General features: G+C 32.7%; 1 protein-coding gene across 1 annotated transcript; it reads right to left on the bottom strand.

Annotated features, from left to right (window-relative positions):
• Nucleotides 1–962: 962 nt before the first annotated feature.
• LOC145126156 (uncharacterized) lies at nucleotides 963–7,253 on the bottom strand. Its single transcript, XM_079061559.1, has 15 exons — nucleotides 6,787–7,253; nucleotides 5,036–6,477; nucleotides 4,314–4,505; nucleotides 4,161–4,232; nucleotides 4,006–4,086; nucleotides 3,304–3,341; nucleotides 3,144–3,231; nucleotides 2,939–3,055; nucleotides 2,659–2,856; nucleotides 2,488–2,567; nucleotides 2,308–2,380; nucleotides 2,100–2,201; nucleotides 1,754–1,859; nucleotides 1,530–1,617; nucleotides 963–1,240 (listed from the first exon to the last, which is right to left on the bottom strand). The coding sequence occupies exons 1-15, from the start codon at nucleotides 7,154–7,156 to the stop codon at nucleotides 1,066–1,068; spliced, it is 3,222 nt and encodes a 1,073-aa protein (XP_078917685.1). The 5' UTR covers nucleotides 7,157–7,253; the 3' UTR covers nucleotides 963–1,065.
• Nucleotides 7,254–12,113: the final 4,860 nt, after the last annotated feature.

The following is a 12,113-nucleotide window of genomic DNA, read 5'->3' as shown; positions in this document are numbered from 1 at the left end:
ACTGAACCGGTTCGGTTTGGAAAAAAAACCGATTTGTTCACCCCTACGCACATGTAAGCGAACAATCAGTCCAATTTAAGAGTCCACCTATTCTTTCTTTTAGGTCCACATGTTTCAATGAGATGCATAAAATAAAAGGAAGAAAAAGGTATAGGGGATTACAAGGTAAGATAAAAAGTTATGCAATAGATGTTCATGTGAATCTAATCTTAAATCCTCATAAAAGTGTCCAATACTCAATTTCTTTCCATGACAATGTAGAAAAACTAAAGCAACTCAAAAAAGGCCAAGTTGAGTGAAAGACTAGTACACCTGAAAAGGCAAAGTTGTTTGTTTGATTGGCCATCAACTCTGATTTATTCCTCGTAGAAGATAAGTATACATCATCCTCATTCCTAACTAGTAGTCCAGTCAAAGCGTGCACTCAGGTTTTTTTTACACATTTTCACCAATTCCATCATCACAAATTATTTCCCACTACAAGACCATAAATACTAAATCTTAAAATTACTTACCAATCTAATAATATTTTCAAATGACTTAAAATTTTGATCAAAGCTATTATAGTATACAAGTTAATGCTTGTAATAGTAGTTTAATATGCCTTTTACTGGTCTGGTAAAAAAACTCAGATTCAAACCGTTTGATATCACATTAAAAAGTCTCTAATTCTCTTATCAATGTAAACAATTAAACACAACATGTTTTTTTAATATATAAAAGAAATATATATTGAAAGTTACAACTTTCATAATAATTAAATACTAAAAAGATATTTTTGTAAATTTTTCCTTGTGCATTTGGTACAGTATTTTCATGCTTACTTTTTTTGGATCATTGTTTCATATATCGATGATCAAATATGGAAATTGACATCAATGGTTTGTTACAAAAAGAATGATTTGGTGAAGTGACTGTTTCATAACAAGAATATGAGTTGCCTTTTTTTTGAAGAAATAAGATAAAAGAAAGTAGATCACTGATTTGGTGAAGTGATTGTTATACATGTGAATAAATAATACAAATTTTGCTATTCTCTAAGTCTAAAAGGGAACATGGTGTTGACTATAATTCAGTATTTACCTTGTTGAAAATGCAACTGCATACCCGTTGAATCCTTAAAAATCCCGTTTTAAGATTTTGAAGTGTTGCTGTAATCTCATCCGCAAGTGTTGGTGTTGGTGTTGGTGAGGATTTTGATTGAATTTGATATGGAATGATGTCGGACGGATATATACCCCTGTTAAAAGTTTCATTAACCAAGTCACAAATACTATAATATAAGCCATCAATCAATTCTACAGTAGGACATGAATGGACAATACAAAATAGTTTTATACTGTGTTTGTTTGACATGCATTGAACTGGGACTGGGACTGATGTCAATGGGATAAAAACTGCAACACAAAAACGCGGGACATGGAGTCACTCTCGCTAGTCGCTACTCTTGTATGTGCAAAAGACGTTAATGCCCTCCTTATCCTCATCATTGAAATTAACCCTATACATAAAAAATTTGTAAATTACACCTTTTTAAACATGAAGTGTTTAAAGTGACTGTTGCCTTCCTGCGATGTTTTGGATCAAAGAAACAGAGCTCTAGGTCAAGTTGATCCGCTGCAAATCGAGATATAAATTCAGAATTTGGTTTTGATGCTAATGTTTAATGTAAATTAACAATTTCCTATTATGCCCTTGGAAGACTATAACAGATTTGATTACAAAATCAATGGACAAAAGGGATAGGCATTACCTAAGGGTGTGCGAAATCTTGTAGAAATTAGGTTTTTAAGTTCTATTCTTGAATGTTGTATCTCCTCCATTACATCTAACAAATTCCCAAAACAAGCACCTGTAACCTGAAGAAAACAACATGGAGATTAGAATACAAGTATTCTAGTGTTTGGCATGATGGAATCGAGGAAGGAATGGAATGTTTCAATCCACTGGAATGAAGAAGTTTGATGGAATTGAATTGACAAATCTTGAAGTAATATTATTAAATTATGTAAGTAGAGTTAAAACTATACATTGAATTCACTTATTATATAATAAATTTATATGAAAATTCATTTTGTTTCCATTATGAAGATGCTTACTTGAGTTTCTTTTGCCAAGTTTGTCCCATCAACATGCTTATGTGTTGCTCCACCACTAAATACAAATCTAAATGCAGTGCAAGCTTCCATATCTTTGAAAATCTACATGAAAAAAAAATAATAAGATGTAATTAATGCAAATTAAATAAACAATAAAAGCTTCATGGTTGAATGTTCTTTTGCAAATATATATATACAACCGTTTTACCTTACTAATATTTACATCATTCAATTCATACGAAATGGAAACACTCGGGACTCGACCAGCATTTATTGTTAACCTGTAAATGACATAAATAAATAAATAAATTTGTAAAAAGATTTAACTCAAATAGAAGAAAAACTATAAAAAAAAATTTCAAAAATCGAACAAGTTTTCAGTAGGAACCTTTGAGTCATTAAGTCAAGATAATTGAGATCAACACTGTGGCAACCGTTCCTATTCTTCAGATTGTCTACAACCCAAAGCTGAAAGTGGAGAGGGTATTTTCGGGATTAAGAAAAGTTTCATTGAACAAGGAGCATCATTTAACATAATTAATTTAGTAAATTTAAAAACCTGCATATCCTTTCGTATGATCTGGCAGCATGCTTGCTTCCTCAAATGATTATTAACAAATGTGATGGTATCAAGGGAGCTCAGTTCTTCTTTCATCTTACATGACTTGTGAAAAGATTTGGTCAAATTTTCAATTTTTTGGTCAATATTATTTAATTCCAGTCTTGTTGAGGACACTTTGTCACTCTCAATTTGGCTCTGAACAAACCATACAAAGGGTAAGAACGTAAAATACTACATAAGATTTAAAAAAAAAAGGGACAAGATTAGGGTTTTGTACCTCTTGAATGTCCTTCATATTGACTGACATTGACTCACTTGTAAGATTTTTTGGCGGGAAGTTTGACCTTAATTCTTCAGACTCTGATATTCCAGATGCAAGTGATTTTACCTTTTTCTACATAATAAACAAAAATAAGAAGGGAAAAAAAAAAGAAGAAAATAAAGATATTTACATTGCTAGATAGATAGTAAATAGTAAATACCAGTAACCTCTCTCGTTTCACTTGCATTAACTGCAACTTTGCTTTCTCATGTACAAATTTGCACAAGAGCAATTTTATTTCTGAGGCTCTGAAATTTTGATTTGTTAAAAAGAAAACTGAAGTTTAGGAATCAAAATCAAAATGGAAAGAGTGAAGTTACCTTTTATGTTGTAGTTTTTTGCTGATATCTACACTTTTCTGTATATACCAAAAAGGAATCTCAGTCAAAAGCTTTTTACTATTTAAAAAAGTTTTTGTAGAGCCTTTTGTTATTACAGAGCATGAATTATTATAAATTTTGTATCAACTAGTTAGTGTATGTAGATCAACCACTTATTGTGTTTATTTATCTTTTTTACAGTTTACCCCTCCTTTCACTTACATTTTCATTTTACCTAAACTATATCATAATATTAACTTTATTCAATATTAGTTTGTGAATAATTAATCTACTTTATTGCAAAAAAGGTGCTCATTTTGTTAAAAGGGTAAAAAAGTGATCGATTTGTTAAATGAGACCACCCATCTTAGTCATTTTTGTGATTATCCCCATTAAAAACATATTGCAATCATTTATATTTTTATGGTCTTTTATCTTTAACTAATATCAAATATGACGTGTACTTAAAAACGAGCAATTAGAGGGAAATTTATAAAACATTTGAAATAGATGAGGATAAATGTCTAATTGTTAGAAAAAAAAAAAAGGCTTTTGCTATGGAGGGAATCTTTAAAGATATGTTTTTGTATAATAGAGTTAGTGGAAATTCAATGTGGCAAATGTAAAAAGTCGGTAAAAGATTTAACCATTTTGGATGCTCTAAGTAACCTCATGTTAAAATAAAGTTATTAGCTTGCTAACCTGAGACTGGATTTCATCAGAAAGAAGCTGATATGTTTTTGACATTAAAAGTTGATCCACAATGTCTGATAAACGATCAATCTGCATAAAAAATAAAACTAAATATTAACATTTATCAATGTGATTGCTTAATATAATAAGATAAAGAATCATACCGCATGCAAATTAAACTTATCAACAGATTGAGATAAAAGTTTCTTCATTTCATTAGAAACCATTGTATTTATCTGCAAAATAGAATCACAAATAAACATTAACAACTCAAACTAGAAAAATCCTAAGAAAAAGAGAAGCAGCTTTCAATATACCTCATTCGGATGGTTTAATTTATGCACAATTGTTGATATTTCATTTTCATTTGAGATTTCAGGGTCTACATGAGCTTTTGGACTTGTATGAGTTGTAGCAGTTATCTCAACCATCATATCTTCATCTTGCAGTGAATTGTTATTACATGGCTGTTTATTTGAAGGGCTTTCACAAAACTGATCATGCAAATTCTGAATACCATGAACAAGAGTCAGACTAACTTCAACAAATATAAAAACTTGGTGCACTTTCATTAAGTTGTAAAAAGCCAAGAATCAAGATTAACAGCTTTCAAATTGTCAAGAGAATAGACTTTGCATATGCTAAGTTAAATTTTAAGGCATGGAATGATGGGTGTGTTTTATTAGCATTGAGAATCTTTACTAAAAAGAAAGAATTAAAGAAAAAAAAAACACTATATTTTGGAGAGTATTGCGATTTAACCACTATTACTTTATCTTTTTCAAATTTAACATTTTGTTTTATCATGTTTCACCAATAATTTGCTTATGTGGCATTTAAAAAAATGGAATGACAGTTATTATTTGGAAAATGCCACAAATCAGAATAAAAACATTATATTTCTCAGTAGTTAAACTGCAAAGCTTCCAAAATGATGTATTGGAACAATATTTGAAACTAGTGGTTAAAACACAAAACTGCCCACAAATATCATGGTCTTTTTTGTAATTTGCATTAGTAAAATACAATAGGAACTGACCTTCTTACAAGATTGTTTATCTGTCCCTTCATCAAAAACAGGAGAAGTTCCTTTCATCTCTTCAAGAACAATGTCACTTCCCATAAACTTATCTTCAAACTTCTCATGTTCTTCATTTTTCAATAAGATTGTAGGGTTGTCTTTAGTTTTTGAGTCACAACAAACCTCATGAAGAGAAACCTCCCTAATATCCACCATTTCATCTTGAGAGGAAGAAATTAATGAACCAGATTTTTCTATTCTCAAAGGGCTGCTTCTAAATTCTGTTGTATTTACAACCTTTAACCTTTTCTGTGAAGAAAAATCCAAACTTTGAGGCAAAACAATTGTGTTTTTAGAGTGTGTGCTTTCATGTGGTATCAACAATGGTGATGCCATTTCAACAATCTTTTGTAAACGTGTCACAGGGACAATATTATTTGGTGTCTCAAACCTAATATCATCCATGTTTGTTGAACTTTCTCTTGCTCTCTTTTTCTGAACATCAGATGATAAATGACCACTATCTTTTATAGAATTGAGTAAGGGACTTTTGTCGTTTTTCTCCAACAAAGTATTCAAAGGAGTCATCTTAGAGGGTCTGGTGACAGATTTGATGATTGAATCTTCAAGTTTAGCACTCAAAGCAGCAGAAAAGGGAGAAGCTTTAAGCATCTTGAGTTTGGAAATGCTTTTTTGCATGGATTGAATACTCAAAACATGTTCTTGATCTTCTGTTCTTACAAAAACACTTGAACGATTATGAGAAGGAGTCACATACATTGGTGATTTAGATGGAATAACACCATCTACAAAAGGAGATTTATGTTCCTTTCCTATAACATCATTTATATAAACTGTGGTTTTAGGACTAGGATTGCCTTGACCAATTGTAGAGAAGCCTAAGTTTGACTTTATCTGAAATGCATCAACATTGACCAACTCATGACCACTAATCCCTTGTAAATCATTATCTTCATTACAACTCAAATCCATGAGGTTAGCCCCATTTTCCATGGTTGCTTCAACATTTCTTGGTGATTTCAAGATAGAAACATCAGAAGGATCTGCCATGAGTGCATCCAATGTAGGAGATAGTTCTCCATAGTCATACTTATAGTGATATTCTCCAACAATACTCATATCATTCGACTCAGATGCAGTGCTTAATTTGGAGGTGGATAAAGAAGGTCGATAATCTGGCTTCTTAGCTAGTGTCATTAACATTGAATTTCCTGTGTTATTGGGAACAGAATCATGAGTTGGGGTTTTCTCATCAAAGGAAAGGTGGACCCCAGTTGAGGTCTTCAATTCCACTTCTGAATCTGACCTAGCAATGCTACGAAAATGCATTGAAAAGGCTGTTGAATCCATAGTTTGATCATGATTTGCATCTGAAGCTGAAGAGTCCAGTAAATCTCGTCTGATAAAATTTGCTGATACAGGACCAAAAAAATTATCTTCTGCAAGCAGAAAATTACCTTGTTATTGATGAAAATGATGATAGAAACAATCTAAGCAAACAATAAAACTAAAATGGAAAGCTCAAAGAGCTGAAATTTGTTAGGAAATTAACTTTTAGTCTCAAGACAAACTATAGACATACATATCAGCATTAGCTAAAGACATAAATTAGAGCTGATGTTTCATGTTTGGATATACACTTGTCCTTAAACACTATTGTTTTGTAAATATACACTAGAAAACTACAGATTAAGAATCAAGGAAATTTGACCGAGCAAGAAGATGATTTAAAGCGAGAAAAAACTTACCGTCGTTAGAATTAGCAGAGCCGACTGTACTTCCACCGGAGGACGGAGACCCAATAAACCGCAAAAACGGACTCCTTGATCCGGGTTCATCCATGTCATCATCTTCGTTATTGTTATCATTATCATCTTCATCTACATTCCAGAACAACTGACCCCGTTCATGATTGAGCTCACCCGAACCTAATTCATCTGATGGAGAACTAGGAGGCTTAGGCTCCAATGGAGTTCCAGAGTCTTCATCACGGTCAAATATGTGAACAGATGTGTTCTCTGCAAAGCTCACGCGCCGAGCCCGCTTCTTGTGAAACGCCATTGTTCCCTCCTCTGATTTCGTATTGGAGTTATCGTCGACGGGGACCAGCGACGCCATTGCTGAATCTAAATCCCGGAGGGGAGTGGATGTGATTTCAGGGAAATTTTGGGATTGTGGACTAGGGTTCACTCCTTGAAATCTTTGCGGGAACTTTTCAAATATTGATAAATGAAAAAAAGATATTTGGTTGATGGACCTATTATTAGAGCATTGAGCTAAATTCGTGGTATGTTTTATTGGTTTTCAACAACTTATAGAAATAATATATAAATAAATAAATTGAAAAAGATTTTATATTATATATAGGGAAAATGACACATACGCCTATAAAGTTTCTAGGGTTGACCATTTTAGTCACTTAAGTTTTTTCGTGACTTTATGAGGGAACTAAGCTGTGGGCAACCTGTTCTTTTAGTCCCCTTTACTTGTTTTAGCCGGTTTAGAGGTCATATAGACAAAAATTGGGGCCATCTCTCTCTCTCTCTCTCTCTCTAGAAAAAACCCAACAACAACCAAAGATGTTGCCTTCTTCAGCCCATCCTCTCGTATTCATTCTATTTTGATTGCAGACTGATCCAATCACCACCAAACCACCGCCATGGCCAGTTGAAGCAAGCCTCCGACCGCAAAGAGGACCATCAGCACTGTTCACCGGAAAAGAAGAACCGGCGAGAATCACCATTTTCCCTCCTGTCTTCATCTCTTTTCGACCTTCAAGCAGCTTCCAATCATTTTTCCTTACTCCTCCATCAATCTTAGGTAACCCCTTTTCTTTTCTGTTCAGAACTCATTCAAAAATCTCCAAGAACAGTCAACACCTGCCATTGTGCCCGGTGACATGAACAGTTCCGACGGGATGGTCCCGGTGATGGGTTCGGTCCTAAACAGATATATGTAGTTCCTTATTCCGTTGTTTTTCTGTTTTGGAGGTGTTTAGGTCGAAAATTAAAAAGAATAGTTCTACGGGTCTCCTCTGGCGAGCTCCTCATCGTCATTACTCTCTTCTGGTCGTCACCTATTAGAGCCAAGAACAGCAGGAGTGATGGGTGTTGAATATCACCGGTGATGATGGGTACCACCCACCACAGCAGCGGCGACGAGTGGTGGTAGCACAGCAGCTCTGCTGCTTTCGCCTTCCCAATCCAACGGTGATCGAATAGGAAAGAAGGTTCATATATCAGGGTTGTTTGGGGTGGGGCTGCGGTGGTTCTATGGCGGACGATGGTGGTTTCCAGTGAGGAAGAAGGTGATGGCAATGGTGGAGCAAGGTTGATTTAAGTTGAGAGAGAGAGAGAGAGAGAGAGAGAGAGAGAGAGAGATGGCGTGAGACCTTTTAGTTTTTTTAATTTATTAAAATATAAAAATAAATGAGGTGGCATAAGGGGGGTAACCGGGTTACCCCTTCGTTTTCTCAAAAAGGACCTATTGGAACCGACAAAATCAAATTTGTTCTCTTAAAAAACCACTAAAAAAATTAAGTGACTAAAAGAGTAAACCCTAGAAACTTCATAGGGTGTATTTGTCATTTTTCCCCCATATATATGATGACTATTTTTATTTAATGTATCCGTCGCAAAAGAGTTTTTTTTTTTTTTTTTTGTTTTGTGTGAAACCTTTCATTTTTTATAACTTTTTAAATTGATTTATTGGTGTATTGTTTGAATAAATTGTCTATTTATAGTTTGTCGAAAATCTATGAGGCTCGATACACTCATGGAGAAGCTCATGCAAGAGCTTATAAATTTACAAGCTCCTAGAAAAACTCCTTTAATAACCATTTTAATTTTCAAAAACACTTTTATTAGAAAAACCTTTTGAAAAAACTTTTATTTTGGACGTTCTAAGCTTTTTCATTGAAAAGCTTTCATATTATGGATGTTTTTAACATGGTCTAAAAAGCTTTCATATGTGAATTTTGTATCTTCATAAGGCATGTAATTAACAACATGTACATACAAACGAAGGTTTAGGGGTGTTTGGATAGAGAAAAAATAAGCTGCTTATTGCTTATTGCTTAATCCCACCACAATAAACAAATTTAAGTGTTTGGATAGGAATCTTTAAAAATCAGCTTATTGCGGTAGAAATAAGTCAAATAAGCTGATTTTAATAAGGAAGATGGGAATGCTTATTGTTTATTGTTTATTGGTCATTTTACTTACTCATATAAGTTGTTTTGTTTACCAAACACTTAACATGCTTATTGCTTATTGCTTATTCCCACCGTAATAAGCTAATCCAAACACATTTTAAACAAGTGTTTGTTCCCACCACAATAAGCAAATAAGAAAAATAAGAAATAAGTTAATAAGCTAAAAACTATTTATCCAAACACCCTTCCTGATTTTGAGGTTGAAGATGAAGATTTGGGGTTGGGAAGGAGTAGGCATGAGGAAAAGAAAAGGAGCAGGTTTTTAAACACCAAAATCCTTGGTTCATCTTCAAAATCTGATTTACTTTCTTCTTCTTGATCGGCTTATCCAAATGCCCAATCTCCTTGATCGATTCTGTCAGTGTAGTAGACGAGTGTAGGGGTTTAATTTCTCGGTTTGCTTCAAACCTCATATCTATTTTGCATCTGGGTCTGCTTCAGAAAATAGATGTGATATGTATGAAATTGGATACATATGAATTTCTATAAGAACTAAACTTTGTGGCAGATACGAAAACTGATCAGCATCATCACTGGACCAAAATCACAAGCCTTCTTCTTTGAGGCATTTTCACAAACACCTTCTAGGTCAAAAAAAAATCTTGCGTTCTTCTCAAGATTGTCATAATCACTAAACTGAAATTACATACATGGGCTTTTATTGATGCTTTATTGGTTCGGCCATCGGGTTTTTCGGCTTCAAAGCAAGGTCAGTCGGGTTTCCGGGTTTAGAGCAAGGTTAGTAGGGCCTTCCTACCTGCTGGTATCAACTTCAAGGTCTCCATCATGAACCCATCAAGATCGCCTGCCTCGACCCTAATTACGTAAAGTATCGTTTGAAACTTGCTATTTGTTAACTCCCTAGGTCAGTTGCGAAGGTGGGGGTGAAAATCAAGTTGCAGGTTTCAGATTTGAATATGGGTTTCATTGTAAAAAACCAAGGCAACGTTTCGTTCGTAAGCAATCAAGGCATCGATTGTTTCTATTCATTGGATAATCTTAAATTTCAGATTCAGATTAGAGGTTACAAATTGAACACAAAAAATAATATGTAAATTGATGAAACTTTTGTGGTGCTACAATGCCAAAAACCTTTCCCTATATTCCCCATAGTTATTATGTGGCCCTCGTAGAACTATGTTAACATTCTAATTAGATCGATACATATTCAATATGTGACCCTTATAGAACTATAAAAAAAATGTTATTTTTTTTTTAAATCTTAAAACTATCTTTTGTGGACGTAGTACATATTCTCAACTAAAGGCAATTGATGGATAATTAACAATGTAACCTTTATTAAAAACATAGATGCATATTATATTTTAAAATTTATAAGAAAAACATTCTGAATTTCAACAAAACATCTTATAAGAAATAAATGTTGAAATACATATTCTGAACTAATGGGCAATTGATGGATAATTGACGATGTAACCATTAGTATAAAATTAGAAACTTTGATATTGTGACAATTATAAGAAAAACATTTGAATTTTATGAAAACACCTTACAAGAAGTAGATGCCAAAATAGAAAAAATGTATCAAAAACAAAAGTGTCAAAATGAATATTGGTTTAAAACAACTTATGAACCTATTGCATGTTTTAAACACTACTAGTCTAATAGAATGTGTTTGAAGTAAAATAACACCTTTTAAAACACTAATATGAAAGAAAATAACATTTTATAAAAAAATAGGACTACTTAAAGGGTGTTTGGGTGTTCTTCTAAAACATCATTGTTAACTTTTTGACTTTTTGAAAAGTAATAAGTTAAAAAAAATGTTAGGATACTTTTAAAACTCTTTTTTGTTTAGCATTTGAAAATGATTTTTTCACGAAATAACAAATTGTGACTTTTTAAAATGATTTATAACTTATTAGAATAAAAACAAGGGTGTGTTTAGGTCATTTTTGGTTACTTAACTTTTGGTATTTTGCTCATTTGGTCACTTAACTTTTTTAAGTTTAAAAAAGTCATCAAACTTTTGACTTTGTGCTCATTTAGTCACTTAACTTCTGGTTTGGTCACTTAACTTTTGGATTTGTGCTCATTTAGTCACTAAACTTTTGAAAAAATTTAAAAGTTTAGTGACTAAATGAGCATAATTTTAAAAGTTAGGTGACTAAATGTGACCAAACCAAAAGTTAAGTGACTAAATGAGCACAAAGCCAAAAGTTTGATGACCTTTTAAAACTTAAAAAGAGTTAAGTGACCAAATGAGCACAAAATCAAAAGTTAAGTGACCAAAAATGACCTAACAAAACACAACTTTAAGTCGATTACTTTTTAACTTATTGACTTTTACTACTAAAAAGCTAATTCATGTATTTTTTTTAAAAATTCATTTTCCCACCGGTCATAAGTTTAAGTCTTTTTTGGCAAAAGTCATTTTTAACTTCAAAATGAAATCTCAAATACCCTCTTATTAAGAAAACATGATAGAATGCCACAAATGAATTTATAGGTTATTAAGAGGACATTTAACTATTAGAATAAGAGTGAAATGATGTTAGCACGAGTACAATAATATAGTCATTAAATATTAATTAGATTAAAAGCAAATTGTCAAAATAAAGTAATATTGTTAAAAAAGTATGTTGCTATTCATGAAATAAGAACATTCACTGGTATGTGATATTTGCAAACATTAAAGATGTAATTAGTTTAGTATATAGTGAACCTTAAACGGCAACTCTTTGGATTTTATGGTCAGGATGTGAATTGATCTCTTTTTCTCCGCATTGTCTTGCACAGAATTAACATAAAATGAAATGATGTATGACCAAATTAGGTTTAAAACCTAACCAAACAATGTATTTGGCTTTGTCATGTTTGCATGGCATTTTAGTTCAAAAA

The sequence above is a fragment of the Lactuca virosa genome, chromosome 7, assembly GCF_052849685.1.
Source record: "Lactuca virosa cultivar CGN04683 chromosome 7, Lactuca_virosa_CGN04683_v6, whole genome shotgun sequence".
NCBI classification, from domain to species: Eukaryota; Viridiplantae; Streptophyta; class Magnoliopsida; order Asterales; family Asteraceae; genus Lactuca; species Lactuca virosa.
This window is presented reverse-complemented; position numbering and strand designations above follow the sequence as displayed.

What these genes read in the sequence shown, in the direction of transcription:
- LOC145126156 (XM_079061559.1), bottom strand. Translation starts at nt 7,156, where the DNA reads ATGGCGTCGCTGGTCCCCGTCGACGATAACTCCAATACGAAATCAGAG. An exon ending in CTCTGCTAATTCTAACGACG is followed by an intron (nt 6,478 to 6,786) that starts GTAAGTTTTTTC and finishes TTCTGCTTGCAG; the next exon opens with AAGATAATTTTTTTGGTCCT. An exon ending in ATAAGTTTAATTTGCATGCG is followed by an intron (nt 4,087 to 4,160) that starts GTATGATTCTTT and finishes TTTTTTATGCAG; the next exon opens with ATTGATCGTTTATCAGACAT.